We start from the raw sequence: 16,491 nt of genomic DNA on the forward strand, positions 1-16,491 counted from the left end.
AGCAAAATCTGATATGCAGAAGGTTTTTTACTCTCCAGTCTAAAATAATCCTGAAGAGATTAAAATCTTAATCTTCATTTATGTTAAGACTCATAAACCTCGTAAGATTTATGAGTCTTAAAAAGTAATTTCTGGATAGAAAAGCTTCTTCAGGAGACTCATACGTGTTACTAAATAATTCAGACCCATCTACTTCAGGCAACTAACATGCACTTGCCTTAGAGGTAGGCAATCTGCTATGACCATCGAAGATAGAATCCTACACCTCTGCATAACCTGCAGAAAAGGTACAGAAAAGGTCTGCCTTTCTTACTCCTTCTGGTAGGCACCTTTTGCTAAGGTAAGCCACTTTAAGTATCTCAATTGGGAATACGCATATGGCTGAACCAACACAAAACCAGGGCTTCGTTTGGAGAAGGATTTGTGCAGGACCCACTTTGGAAAGCAGATACCTGGCAGCAGTGGCAGATACAGGGACAGAGGGCAGCTCCTGTTACACATTAGCCTTTTGATTAGAGCAGCTTGTCCAGGAAGCAAAGCCCTCCATCTCCTCTGCAAGAGGTTTGTGCATACATCTCCTGCTTCTCATTAGATCATGGAACAGATCCTCCTGGAAGATATGTCAAAACATATGGAACACAGGGAGGTGATTAGAGAGATGGTCAACATGGCTTCATCAAGGACAGATCATGCCTGACTAAACTAGTGACCTTCTGCAATGGAGTGACTGTATAAGTGGATGAGGGAATAGCTACGGATGTCATCTGCATAGACTTCTGTAAGGCCTTTGTTATAGTCCTCCCAAACATTCTTACATCAAGGTTGGAGAGATATGGATTTGATGGATGGACTATTAGATAGATGAGGAATTGGCTGGATGGCCATGTCCAAAGAGTTAAGTCAATGGCTCAATATCCAAGTGGAAACCAGTAATGAATTGTGTCCCTCAAGGGTCCATATGGGGAAAAATACTACCGACAACATAGGCAGTGGGATTGAGTGCATCCTCAGCAAGTTTGTGAATGACACCAAGTTGAGTGGTGCAGCTGATACACATGAGGGAAGGGATGCCAGCCAGAGGGACCTTGGCAGGCTGGAGGAGCAGGCCCATGTGAACCTTATGAAGTTAAACAAGTCCAAATACAAGGTCCTGCACATGGGTCAGGGCAATCCCCAGTATCAGTACAGACTGGGGGATGAATGGATTGAGAGCAGCTCTGCAGAGAAGGACTTGGGGATACTGGTGGATGAAAAATTAGACATGAGCCAGCCGTGTCCACTTGCAGCCCAGAAAGCCAACTGTATCCTGGGCTGCATCACGGGAAGTGTGGCCAGCAGGTCGTGGGAGGTGATGCTGCCCCTTCTACTCCACTCTTGTGACACCCTACATTGAGTATTGCATCCAAGCAATTAGAGTGTTAGAGTGGGTGCAGAGGAGAGCCACGAAAATGGTCAGAGGCTAGAACACCTCTCCTGTGAGGGCAGGCTGAGAGAGCTGGGGTTATTCAGCCTGGAGAAGAGAAAGCTCTGGGGGTACCCTATGGCAGCCTTCTAGTACTTAAAGGGGGCTTATAAGAAAGATGGAGAGACTTTTTATCAGGGCCTGTAGTGATATGACAAGGCGTAATTATTTTAAACTGAAAGAGGGTATATTTAGATTAGATATAAAGAAGAAATTTTTTACGATGAGGGTGGTGAGACACCGGAACAGGTTGCCCAGAGAAGTTGTGGCTGCCCCACCATTGGAAATGTTCAAGGTCAGGTGGATGGGGCTTTGAGCAACCTGGTCTAGTGAAAGATTTCTGTGCCTGTGGCAGCGGGGTTGTACTAGGTCATTTTTAAGGGTCCCTTCCAACCAAAACCATTCTATGACTCTATGATTCATTCTAAAATTCTATGCCAAGGACCAAAATTCTTGTTGCTTACACTGAAGCTGCTTTTCAGCATTCCAGACAAAGCAGGGGCATTGGGTTACCTCTTTGGCTTTTTTATCTTAATTCTGTGAATGCATTTAATTCAGTATGTCTTAAGTGGAAAATGTGCATAGAAAATGTTTTCAATAGCACTGGGACTAAGTATCCAAATACGAAAATAATCACCTACACACAGTGTACTTGATATTAGGTTACAGAGTCAAGTGTTTTATACCCTTTGTGATTTCTCTGTTCCTGTTCCTATTAGCCATCTACACCTGATATGGGCAAAAGCTCCCATTTCAGCCTGCTCGTTAGAACATTTGTTTGGGAAGCAGAAGCTGTGACTTCAAACTTTTAGGCTCAGGAGGTCCTGGAGTTCATACATCCTAACTTCTAGGCTTTGGGGATAAGGACAGGCTGTTGCCTATTCAATCCTTGACCAGTGAGCAAAGTAAATGACTGTGGACCCAGAGTTTTGCACTGAATGAACCAGGAATGGTCTGACCAGGGCAGCAGGATGAGTACCCTCATGGGAGTTCAGCAGAGTTCAGGTACCTCCCCAGACTACACAGCAGCAATACAGACTAGATGAGAGTTACTTCTGGTCACATAGATGACTGTAAGGCCATTTGGGTGAAAACAAATGTTCCGATTAATTTAGGTTCTTTGCAGGATTTAAATGCTGTCTGAAAATAGGTGGTCTGACTCAAGCACTGAGACTTAAAACACTGACAGGCTGCTGATGTTGACAAGACTAACATATAGCTGACCTCTTGCTTTTAAGCACTAGGCCTCTAGGATTTGTAATTTATTCCCACTTTTCTTGCAATTTACTTTTCTTGTAATTTATCCCCAGATTTTCTTGGGTTAGAATTATTCCAAGAAACCTAAGTTAATTCAATTACAAAAAAGGAAGAAAAAAAGCCTAGCAGAAGAGGAACTTAATTTTAAAATGTTTTCCAGATAGAAAAATAATTTGTGATTGGAGTGTTGACAAAAACGTCTTAATGATGACATCCATTTTTTTGAAACTTATTTGGCTTCAGCCAAGCCTGATATCACTGAAGTGAACGTGGGTTTTTTTTTCACTTTTAAAAGTTCTAAGAAATGAAGTAATCATTCCAGTCTGCTCAGTCATCATTTAACATTGTTTTCATCCAAACAAACCATGCATCTGGAATGAAACACAAATTTTATACAGTGGGTAGCTGAAAAAAGTCTCGCTTGTATAATTTGGCTTCACTTCCAGTAATTGACTGTGAAGAGCTGATCCTACTCCCAGGAGGTTAATTGCTGACCCTCATTAACTTCGCTGTAAACCATTTTCTTTCCTAAGTGTCACTTAAAGCAGGAAATCAGTAGTTCAGAATTAGTATTCTATGTTGAAAGTCACTGACAATTTAGCAGAAATGTTTCTACTGGATTTATATAAAATGTTCCATCCATTACTTTCCTTTAAATTCTGTTGCCTAGTGTCAAGTTTGCTGAGTTACCCTAAACAAAACAGTTATGTTTCAACAAAAATATTTCTTAACTTATTGTAAACTTTTATAGATATTTAAAAATAAAACTGGAATATTTTACTTGAAAACTTCAAATAGTAACAGAAACTTAATTAAACTTTATAGCATAGAATGAAAAATGCATATATAGTATGATTAGTCAAGTATAAAGACAGGTGCAAAGTCTTGCACCTGGGACAACATAGCCAAAGAGCCCAGTACAGACTGGGATCTGTGTGTCTGGGGAGCAGCCTTGCTGAAAGGGACCCGGGGGTCCCAGGGGACAAGCAGCTGAGCGAGAGTCACCAGTGCATTGCTGCGGCAATGAAGGCACTTCGGCTCCTGGCTGCATCCACAGGGGCATTACTAGCAGAGGCAGAGACATGATCATCCCACTCTACTCAGCACTTGTCAGGACGCACCTGGACTACTGGGTCCAGTTCTGGTCCCCACAATTCATTAAAGATGTGGAGAGACTGGAGAGGCTCCAAAGGAGGGCCACAATGATGATCAAAGGGCTGAAGAACCTGCCCTATGAGGAAAGACTGAAGGAGTTAGTTAGGTCTTGTCTCCCTGGAGAAGAGAAGGCTCGGGGGGATCTCGTCCCAGTATTCCAGTACTAAAGGGCAGCTACAAAGAGGACAGAGGCTCTCTCTTCACAAGGAGCCACACGGACAAGACAAAGGGGAATGGGTACAAGCTGCACCAGGAGATAATAAAGAAATTTTTTACAGTGAGAACAATCAATCACTGAAACAACTTCCCCAGGGACATGGTGGAGCCTCCATTACTGGAGGTTTTAAAGTTGTGATAGGACAGGGTGCTAGGTAATCTCATCTAGGTTCTCTTTCCTGGGAAAGGTTGGGCCAGATGATCTTTTGAGGTGCCTTCCAACCTGGGCTGTTCTATGATTCTGTAATTCTGTTCTAGGAGTCTTTCAAATGAAAAATAGTGGAAAAGCTGGACTGACATGATCAGAGTGTCAGCTGAATGATCTATGTTTGGTTTTGTTTTTTTTTTCCTCAGATCCATTGGCCTAGTACACCTCTGCAGGCAGAAGAATGCGCAATTAAAGGAAGAGATGCTGTAAGTATCATTAATTACAAATCAAGTATACTTCAATTATACCAGTGGCTGGTCCAAAACAAGGATTTAGGTATCCCTAAACTGCAGAGAGATCAAAGCACAGATATAATTCTAAGTGTTGCAGCTTAAAAATGTGTAACTACTGTGAACACACTAAATTATTAGTTTAATAGTTTTTCAAACCAGATCATAAATGGACAAGGAACACTTTTGATCATCTGAACTTTCTCTTAGTTCTTTTTCTGGTGATATCAAAGAAAGCACCTTACTAATTCTCCTTTCCCATTTCTGTTTCCCTTTCTATTCATACACACAGGATACCTTCTCCATTCAAACTTTTTCACATTCTAATTTATCTTTAGAATTCACATTCTCTAGAATACTTTCAAAGAAGAAGTTAAATTTTTAATAATTATCAAATATACTCTAAATTGCTTTGCCCTATAGGTTTTTTGATATATTAATTAAAATATTCTGGTTTAATGAGCCCCAAAACTGTTCCGTTCTTGTGATCCAGTGCTTTGACTGTAATCAGTTCCCGGGAAAAAGCCTGAAAGCTCACTGACATACAGCAGCTGATATCATTGGCACCACAGGATGAAAGTTCTTCTGGATGGGAGCTCTCTTTAATTTTGCAGTGCACCAAGCTCATTATCTGCACCTCATAAACACACAGCAAGTACAACACCTAATAAATCCCACAGCTGAGAGAGCTCACACTGTACCAAAGGATTTGAAAATGATGATAGTTTTACAGCAAGAGCGACAGGAATGTAAGACATAGAAGGGCACATGCACAGTTTTCCCACAAATAGAGCAAACAGGCAGCCTTGATGATAACCACAACATATTCCCAGTAAAGATTAGGAAACTATAAAGATTCCTGTTGAAGTACAAGCATGCGAACAGTCCACATCAAGGGAACTTGTGAACCAACAACAACAACAATAACAAAACCCAACATGATACTTCTCTCCTTACACTCACCTGGCCTAGAACTGATCCTTTTTGAGGTATCTTACAAGTTCATTGCATTTTCCTGAATGCTTTTGTACCCTTGAGAATTTCAGGCGGCTTTGGTTGAAAATGGTGCTTTTCTACATTATCCAAACTTTATGATCCTATTAAATGAATCCAAACCCTAAATCCTTTGAGCTTTATTTAATACTACGTCTTAGCATAGGCTGTTATTACAGTTAAAGTTCTGTCATCTTTCCTTCACCACTACATGATGGGATTTATTCTCTGATAGTTTGACAATATTATTTGGGTTAAATAAATACAGAAATGGGTACTGGTTTTCCAATGTAATGTAAAGGTATCCTCCTCAGACTCATGAGATTCCCTAAAATTGAAAATCTTTTACAATCCGATCTGTTTTTATAAGCCTTCAAATTTGCATTGTAATGAATGAGAAAATTTAAAGAACTTCATATCTTTCCCACATCACTCAGTACTGTGAAAGTTTGGTCTCTATTTTTTTAAAAGAAAAACACAGAATTTTCAATAATCACAAGACTCCAGAACTGGAGTCTTTAAGAAAAAGGCGTTAAAATTGCAAAAGCTGGAAATATTGTACTACCAAACAATATTCTGATCCTCACATGAGACCTAATTATGTATGGGACTATGTGAATGAGTAAGACTAATTAATTCCAGGGAAACCTTAGTAATTTTCATTAGCATGCTCAGTATTCAGTAAGCTAAATTGCTCAACCTGAAAGGAATCTAAATTAAAATAAAATATTTCCTATTACTTTTCTTTTTACCTTTGTTTTTTGTAGCCATAAACCAATATTGACTTAATGGCATAGTGTCTTAAAATCAACCCTTTGCCATTTTATAAGTTCTGAATGTTATTTTTCCCACTGTAAAGTCTCAGAAAAAAAAATTACTCATCTGTGCTCTTTCAAACCTTTTTGCTTATTTCCATGCTGCTTCTTTCTTTATTTTCCTTTGCAAAAGATCTGTTACTCAAGGCATAATTAACATTAAGTAGAACTACAAATGCTGTAATAAGCATCTCTGTTGAGGTACTTCAAGTGTTCTCTGCTACCTCTTTCTGTATAACAGAACAGGCCACTTTTACAAGCTTTTACAACCTTTAAAAGTTATCAGTTCATCTTGTAGCAGTAAAACTGCAAGTACTGTAGTCATAAATACAGTTTCAGAGACCTTGTAACACACTTAATAGGACAGTTAGAAAAGCCTTGTCTTAACAACACATGTATCACCTTAAACTCAGGCCACACTTTTCTGATCTGGGTCAAGCCAAGGAAAAAATCCTTCTGCTTTCATCCAGTTTGCCAGGAAACACACCTGTGGTGTGAGAGCTTTTGTTCCTTTCAATTATTTTATCAGAATTGGAAATCATTCAGATATAGAAATCAAATTCTGTAGTGATGACTAATTCCTTCACACAGAGAAGTTTCAGATGAATAAAATTCCACAGACCTATTAATATGTCTATGGAGCCTCCTAAAGACAACCACAACATTTAATTCATTAATATAGTAGGAAGAAAACTTGTTTTAATGTTCCCTTGGCTGATGCATCTCTTTCTTGTTAGTGGGGCCAGCAGCAATGCCTAGTTGCCTGGCACTTCCCAGAATAGCACCTTTTTTCATTTGTTTATAAATGATAAATTCTAGCCATTTGGGATGACTTTTTTCTATAGTTGGTATCTGCCTCATCCTGTTTTTTCTGCAGAAATTCTGAGGCATTTCTATAAAGGCGCACAGGAGAAAAAAATGTGTAATTTTTTGCCCATTTAAAAAAAAAAATCCTAAGATCTCTCTTCCTCCACAGTGCTTTTGAGACAAAGATCAAGAGCTGCAGGCATATGTGGATAAAAAAGGAAACCATGGAGTAAAGACCAGACCACCACTGAGAAAGAACAGAGGGGATAAGTCAGGAACGTCATACTTGGAGGGGAGGCAGAATGAGGAACAACATCAGTGCCCAGTACAGCATGTATTTAAAAACTGCAAAGCATCATAAAATTCCCATGTATTAACATTCTGCTACCACCAGTCAGCAAACGTTTGTGAAATGCACATGCAAAGTGGGCACCTCTGTCTCTGAGTGTTGATCCATGTATAGAGGATCGCATCCTACTAATCACAACTCACTCTTCTCTCAACTTCTCTGACAATTCAAGTAGCAGGTTTTTTTCAGTGGGTCTAAGAAATTTTGTCCAGGTGAGAGATCATGCGGATGCCATATGAAGGAAGACCTTTATTTATTTTTTTTTCATTTGCTGTAAAAAAAGAATAAATTAGTTAGGAATTAAGAAATTCCAGAAGTAAGATATTGCAAGTTGATTTGTCCTTTGCATACACATAATATTTATTTACACAACAGATTACCTGCCTGTGTAGATTACCTGCTTCTTTCAATTAGCATGAGATATCTTCAAGGTGAACATTTAAGGAGAATCATGTAGCAAAGGAGAATTCTTCCTTATGATCCTTATTTATTTGTTGGAGCAGTTGGAAGACTTGCACTGAAGAACACAAGCGTTTAAAGAAAGAAGAAAGGTGGGTTTTAGTTTTGAACCCAATGTGGATTTGCAAGAGCTGAATTCTGCCCATGGCCTTGCTGCAGACTCATCCTCTGTGACATTAAGTCCTTGCAGATGGTTAATAAGACCCAGGATTGTTCTAATATAAATATAGCAGTCTGAAAACTAGAGTAGTCATCAGTGAAGGACAGCAAAAAGGAAATTCCTCCACTCTGTTTTACATTTCCATTTTAGGATAGAATTAATTGCTTTTTGGAGATGTCTAGCCTTCTTCGTTTACTATTGAAAAACCCTAGGAGAATAGCATAAATTACATGTCTAAACTTTAGAATAGCTAAAGTTAGCTAAGATTAATCCCATTATAATTGTCGTCTTAAACCTGGTGTGACTGTTAAAACCCAGGGTCTGACTTGCAGAAATGTTGAGCAATGAATGGAAATGAACAGGAATTTTGCTCCAAACATAGAAATTGTTGCAAAATGTTAAATACTCTGTAAAACCAAGTCCCAGGAGTCCCAAAATCAATGGATACTTTTATCTCACTGTCTCCACTTCTAGTTTAGCACAGGAAGGATAATGACCCCACATCTCAAAGGGATGTTTGAAAATTTTTTAATTGTAATATTTATGAAGCTGCAAATACACTAATGAGTCCCAGTGTATCGCCCTGGGGGAAATGAATAATTTCTTCTTCAAAGGAGGGTTTGAACAGTAGGAACAGATAAAGCATGAGGCTATACAATATAAAAAAAATATTGATTAGCAATTAATTATACAAGAAATTAATGGTGCAGATGTCTTATGGAAAAAAATGTAAGAAAAAAGTGTTACTTTTCTTGAGAAAAAGTTTATTAAACTTGAGAGAGAAGCCATTTGCTGACTATTCAAGTCTCATGTTCTGAGTCTAATGTCTAGTGCATCTAATAATATTTAGTAAAACAAATATTTAGATTTGGAGAATATCTCTGAAATTAGAGAAGCACAGAAGTGTATTTTATAACTTAATAACTCCTAATTGGTTAAGCATCGAAAACAAATTGTAATAAATAATGCTCTAAACTTGCATTTTTCATGTCAAAAGTGTCCATCCTTGAAATTGGTGGCACTGAGGTACTAACATGAAAGTGGGAGAACTAAGGTCTTATATTTAACAGGATAGACAGTTTCCATACACAGAATATCACCTAAGGGCACCTAAGATTTAAAAAAAAAACAAACCAAAAACTCCAAACACAAAACTTAAAAAAAAAAGCGCTAATATTTTCCTTTTTTATTTTTTTATGTAAACCAGGATGAATGTGCAAATTACATTCGTGTCCTTCACCGATACAACAGAACGCATCTTCTGGCTTGTGGAACAGGAGCTTTTGATCCGCTCTGTACTTTTATTAGAGCTGGACATCCATCAGAGGTAAGAAATTTGTTTTACAGTAGTGACTTTTCTTGTCTGGATTCCAGCAAAGCCTCTATGGTTAAAAATAAATATTTAAATTCAAGTGCTCAGAGTTCTCATACAAACCATACAAGAGATATTTTCCCTGATGAAATGTAATGCTGGTCTAAAATTCAGTTTGTGACTAGAGGAACTCACTAATGATTGAAAGTATATTTTGGAGAATTAAGCAAAGAACGCAAAGTCATTTTCATCTTAGAATTTTATTACTAGATAAGCTGACATAGAAATTCTTACCAAAAATTATTAAATATTTTGGAGTTTTCAGCTAAATCTGAAACTGGTTTGTTTGTGGTGTTTTTTTTAATGAAATAATACATCATATAACAGAATACATATTAGTTTGATGGGAGATGGATTACCTTAATAATTCTTTGTTAAATTCATCTTCTTAATGTTGATCATATTCAGCAAGTGCATTAGCTCCTTAATGACACTTGTAGCTGAGTGAAATAGTACTGCAGAGAAGATCATTAAGCGCAACATAGAATCAATATTGTCAACATATTTCTTATGCAAAAATAGAAATTGTCTGGATTTTTCAGAAATCTGGATCCTTTCTGTCTCAGTTGTATCAGATCGAGGTTAAAGAATCAACAAAAGTACCAATCTCTCATTTTAAATTAGTGGATAAGCCTCCTTAGGCATTCAACCTAATCCTGATTATATGCAACCTGTGTGTTGCTCCATGGAGGCCAAAATGCGGACTGGTTGATCCTGCGTACATCCTGCTTCCTTGCATCCTTGTTTCATCGCACTCCCACTGCCAGTCTAAAATCCATATGGAGTTTATGAGTATATTTTGAAATTCCTGACATTAAAAAGCCTTCCTGAAGAGCTGAATTTCTACAACTGTTATCAAATTGAATTTGTAGACAAATTATAAATTACACTACTAGGTCTGGACTTTGGAAGTCCAGAATTAGTGAAAACTGGACACTCAAAGTTATCCCTTATCATATACTTAGCAATGCTGAAGAAATAATTTATTCATTTATAAGGTAAAACAACTGGTAAGGGATCCCACGGTTAATCTGAGCTGCCCTGCAGTCAGAGGAGGATTTCACTAGGCTGCTGGAAAGACACTTGATGACCTCTTTAGGAATCTGACCAGGGATTCTTGGTCACACACTTTGTGAGTTGGGACTTAATAGATGGAGATCATCTGTAGCCCAAAAGTAAGATTGGCTTTTACTGGCAAATGGCAGGATGAGATGCTGGGCAATGGTCTTGCTTAGTTGGTTCATATTTAGTGATGTCTTCTGGTAAAGCTGAGCACTTCTTATGGAGATGATGCTAAAGCACCATCCAACAGAATTCCTTCTTCCCTCTATGGCCAGGAGTGGGATTTTCAAGGTGATTGCAATTACTTGAGTCCACATTAGAGGCAGGTTCAATTTTGTGGATATTATTTATAAAATAATACAGAGTAAACCATAAAGACCAACCTTACTGATGACCATGAGAAAAAGTAAAGTTTCAAAATAGATAAAGTCACAAATGCATTCTTTTCCATTTCCAGATATTTCAGAATATTTGCCAAAACATTTAAGCTACATTACAGTCAGCTGATGTGTGTATATGCATATATATATAAAAGAAAACACGAATGCGTTGTTTAATGTAGTTATTTGAATTGCAGAAAGAAGATTTCCTCTAAAATTGAGGAAGGAGCTAAATAATAAGCAATTTTAAAATAAGCCAAATTTGCATGTCTTCTTTGCTCCTCTCATGAACCTCCTGTCAGGCTTCCCGGTACAGTTTAAAGGAAGCAATGTCTGTATATTTAGGAACACTATTTAAGAAAGCATAAGCAACAGGCTAATAAAAATAGAAACCAAACAAACAAAAAATGAGAAACAAGACTTGTATATAAGAATGTGTGGCCCGTGATTGTCCCCTTATGTATCACTGTCCTTCCTTCCCGTCTTTTTGTTTATTATTCTTCCTTGTCAAACTGAAGTTCTAAAATTTTACCCACACAGAAGTCATGGGAAAATTACCGTTTTTCTGTTTGTGTAGACCAACAGTAAATATATTTGCTGCACTAGTAAGTAGCTATATTAGTATTCATTATCTGAAAAGCTGACTTTAAGGATTAAAAAAGGTGCCATGTTTATGGTAAGTTAAAAATAACACGTGGTATGTGATTGAGTGGGCAAATTTTAGTCTTGCTTTCTTTGACTGATAAGGACATTGTGTAGCTGCAGGAAGTGAAGGGACAAGATCCTTCCTCAGAAAACTGCAGTTCAGTTTCTGTTTGCTGATCTTTCTGTTTGGCCAGAGTATCCCGATCCAATGACTTCTGACTACTGTCCCCCATTTCGTCCGCCTCAGCTCTCTGGCTTCATTCTCACTGTCTGACTGTCATGGAAAGGAGAGTAACAAATGAAACAGTCTTAAAAATGTAACGATACTGTTCCATTTCTAAACAGGACCCAAACACCTTTATCAAAAAAATACTAAAACTCAGAATTTAATTTGAAAGGTAAATGCTGGTTTATAATATGCAATTATATGCAGTTAAATGGAGTTTATAATATGCAGCTGGATGAAAGGAACATTTTTCAGATATTGTTGACATTTTTTATTAAATATATTGAACTTACTTCCATATAAGTAAAATCTAACTTTGATCTGCAAACTAAGTTGCTTCTGAACAGAGTCTCTTTAAGTAGCACAAGCTGTATTCGAGGCTTATATACATTTGAACCATGACACTTTGCAGACATGTTGAGGTATAAAGGGTGGGAGCTAAAAAGGGAGCCCTTATAGCAGACTTCTCTGTATCTAGATACCTAGTTAACGCAGCATGTGAAGCTAGATTCTCTCTTCTATATGGAACTATGAACCAGCAGTATCAACACAGAGGAAATACTTCCTCTGTGGTCAGGTACCTTAACCATAAGTTTCAACAGTGCTTCCTGAGCTGATGGCGAAGAAAAGATGTGACCCTGTCAGTAAAAACTGCAGGTTCTTAAATTACAAACTGTATATAAATACAAATCAGAGATACAGGCGTTTAAGAGCATAATAGAATATCAGGACTATATTTTCTACAACCTTATCTCTCACAATTTACTGAGCACGCCAAAGAGAAACAACCTGTTGGAAGAAAACATCCAGTTGAGGCTCTTGTTCTTGGTGCTCACTAGCCCCATGTTGCAGGAAAAAATGTATTTCATTGTTAGCTTGAAACAAAAGTTTACATAAAGTCATCCATTTCTGAATAGCATTTTGTAAGAAAACGTAGCATTACTGTTTTTTCCCTTGAACAGTGAGAATATCCCAAAGCCATGATCATAATCATACTGTATGGCATCCTGATCTGGTATTTAGCATGTTTTTGTGAGGTGCAATCCAACTTGTGAAAAGGAGCATTACACCTTCTGTATAAAGCCTTATATTCTTATGCAACTACAAATCCATACTTTCTTACCAAAACCAGGTTTAAGCTGTGTCTTGTAGAACACTGAGCTCTTGTCAACAAATAGTGAAGCCAAAAGGAGATTTTTTGCCTCCAAAAATAGGCAGAATTTGATTGCCTCATTGGCAGATCATTATTCCTTGGAACTTACTAAAAATCAGAACCTCTAAGTTTCTCAAAAAAAACAGTAAAAATGTCCATTCCCCTAAACAGTGTCTCTAGAAAATATTAATCTAAATTACTATGTAGTAATTGAAATGTGCTTTGAAATCTTTCACAACAAAATTGTACTATGATACATTATATATGTTTAAATGTTTCTTTCATGCTTTTTCTGGTTTATAGAAATTTAATGATACTATGCATATTGTCCTAATATATTTGAATGTTGATCATATAAAACAACAAACAATAAATAATGGATTTATTGAATTCTACCTCAAACTTGTGTCGTACCACCGGAATCTAACCAGATATGTATTTCTATATCAAATTATTTATAAATTCTATGATACACTACCCATTTGAGAGATTAAATACATAATAGTTTACTGCAATCATTCTATTGTAATATTGGTTTAATTGATATTGCTTTGGAATTCCAGGCTGTTCACTTTAGTAAAGCTGTTGCCAGATATTACCTTTCTAAAAATATACAAGTATAGTCACTGACAGCAACATGCAGTTTTTTATCTTTCTCTCTCTTTCTAATTACTTTGACCCTGATGAATGTTGCTTTCCCAAATTTAAACACTTCAGCAAATTACACAGTGTTTTTCTGCCATTTAGAAATAAATTACAAATTGGGAGAAACAGGAGTGCTGACTTTGCAGACAGAAGAACTATTGGTGTTTGCAAAAGAACATATTACAAAATCTTATCCAAAAAAACATAAGCAATTAATTGCCAGCCAGTGAGTTCATTATCACTGACTTCATGAAATGATTTCAAATGTCAAAAATCCATGCAGGTTAGAAAAGGTTGGGTTCCTCCAGTTTCTATTTGTCTATCATCCAGAAATGAAGAGGAGTTCATTTCATTAAAATCAATGGGTATTTTTCCGAAAAAAACCAAGAGCCAGAAACCCTCCACCCTAAATTTCCCATCATGAATTGAACATGCATCCTTCCCATGTGCTCTGTGAGAAAAAAACTGAGATAAGTCTTCAAACCAAATATAGAAGCTGAAGAAAAGTGCAGAAAAAATATATTATTCTGTTTCCATTCTCACCAAATTGACACTTGTCACTCCTGTTGCCTTTGATGTCAACAAGGGGCGGGAGCAGGGCGAAAGCATCTGCATCCAGTCTCTTCCTTTTGCATTTGTATAAACTTCTCTGTTTTGGAAGTAGAAGATGAGTACTGGAAGAAATGCTTTCTATCTCACTCTGTGTTTCTCCACATCTGTCTGCTCATAAAACAGTACTCCACTACTGTTCTATATAGCTTAAAATACCCTAGGTGAATTATGATGAACTTTAGGTAAATCGGATGAGCTGTCTGCAGTCAGGCAATGATTTTATCTTAATGAGTTATCTATTCAGCAGAGCAACAGGTTTTAGGGGTGCCCCAGAGGCCTTCCAATGATTCAAACTGCCTTATTAACTAACTTGCAAAGCACCTTTAACAAGTCCAGATGGGATTTCCACCAAATACAGCTCCATAGGAGCTGTAAAATGAGTGGAAATTCCAAAAGAAAACGATATGCAGAAGTAACATGCTAAGTTTTTGCAAACACTATGGTGACAAGATAGAGCTGATTCCTGGCGAGGAAGGCATCTCTGCATGACAAAACCTGCTGAGGGAATGAAAGTAGTGGGAAAGAACAGTGCATGACGAATTCTTCTTCCAGAACACACTGTAAATTTTTAATACATACATTGAGCTGGCGGAGCACCATTTTCAATGCCTCATTTAACTCAGTAAACTGCCTGCAGTTGTACTTCACCTCAGAAGGCTGATGGACTAAGTCACCCTTTCCACAAAATTCACTGATGATTTCTGGGAGTCTCCTCCAGGTGTTCCTAATATGATGTATTCCTTATTATGCTATTTCCTCTTCAATTAGCCACATGAGGTTCTGCTGATCAGGGAACAAAAGCTCTAAATTCTAAGATTTTAAGCCCTGTTAGAAAGGAATTACCTTCAGTGAAGCAGCAGGTGTATTTGTTTGCTTGGACAACAATTCAGACAAGCTGGAATTTCTTCTTTCTAATCTATGTTGCCCTTAATATTTCATCGGATGTGGGGAGGGGCACTTCTTTTTCTACATATTCTGTGATTCAGAGCAAAACCAGGATAAAGTTCAACTGTGTAATAAGCTTTCCATTTGCCTCTCTACACCAAACAAATGTAGGCTCCTCAGTTCTCCTTTAACAAACTGAAGTGAATTGACAGGGATATTAAGAGACAATGTTCCAGTCATATAATTCTTCTGCTCCTGATCAGCATTTGGTAATGTCATCATTCTTTCAGCTTTGTTAAGAAACAAAATTGTATACATATATGCATCTATTATTTTAGGATATTGTTTCTGATGTATTTTTATAATCAAAACAAATAATGATCTACCCAGTTATTCCCTCTCCATGCTTTTTCCTATTACCTCATCTCCGCTCCCAGTTTGCAGAGGATTAAGGAGGAGGAACATCTGGTTTCACTGACTAAACAGAAGTGGGTGTTGGTCAGTCCTTCGTTAGATAGAATGTGTGACAAATTCTTGCCTTGAAAATACTTGCTTAGACACACAGTGTCCCTCTCTATGGATAAAAAGCCACCAGTTAGAATGCCATCTACAAAATCTTAGGAAGTTTTTCAACTCACTTTATTTATAGAATTGAATCTGTAATCATAAATACTATGAAATTGCTTAGTCCTCTTCATCTATAGTTCATGTGGAACTAGTCATTAAGCAGGGTGACGTTTAAACCAGTATCAATTGTTCATATATATGTAGTGGTGTCAAAGAAGCAACACAATGTCATAAAGTCTTTTACCAGAGGGGTTAATTACATCATTGAGTCTGAATGCCCACATCACAGGCTGCCAAATTGCATGGAAACACCCCAAAGACCTGGATTTCAGTTAGATTAATGCATTTCAGGTTTTGGAAGTTAAATATATATATGTTTCAAGAGAGATTAAAATGGTACCTAAACTCATTAATAGGCAGGAAATTAATTAAGTGAAGAACACCCCTGTGCTCAAGTCATACAACAAAGGTGCTGTGCTGAAAAGGGAAGAAGAAAAAGCTGAAGACCCACATCAACCCTAACCTGAAGAAGCATTTCTTACCAAACCCATGGCTTATATATGTAGTCCTAAGAAAATGAGAAAGTACTAACCAAGCAACACATGAAAATGATTTTCTGCATCAGCTCAAATAACAACCCATCCTCTGCAGCTGGCCAATCTCTGAACCTTTCAAAAAAAAAAGACAAATATCCTCTTCTGGAACAGGGTGGGAAAAGTTCCTTCTGAACCAATGCATATGGTTTTGTGAGAAATTAAAGTTCATTAATTTTGTCTATAATAATTACCTTAATTAACAGCTGATTATGTGAAGCTCAGTAATGAAGAAAGGGC

General features: G+C 37.4%; 1 protein-coding gene across 1 annotated transcript in view; it reads left to right on the plus strand.

The window, feature by feature from the left end:
• SEMA3E (semaphorin 3E) overlaps window positions 1–16,491 on the plus strand; it is a 149,345-nt gene that overhangs the window by 81,611 nt on the left and 51,243 nt on the right. Inside the window, exons 3-4 of the mRNA XM_069801687.1 lie at window positions 4,445–4,504; window positions 9,319–9,438. Of these exons, the coding sequence (XP_069657788.1) occupies window positions 4,445–4,504; window positions 9,319–9,438 (180 nt within the window). The remainder of the gene's footprint in view (window positions 1–4,444; window positions 4,505–9,318; window positions 9,439–16,491) is intronic.

The sequence above is a fragment of the Haliaeetus albicilla genome, chromosome 14 (assembly GCF_947461875.1).
Source record: "Haliaeetus albicilla chromosome 14, bHalAlb1.1, whole genome shotgun sequence".
NCBI lineage: Eukaryota > Metazoa > Chordata > Aves > Accipitriformes > Accipitridae > Haliaeetus > Haliaeetus albicilla.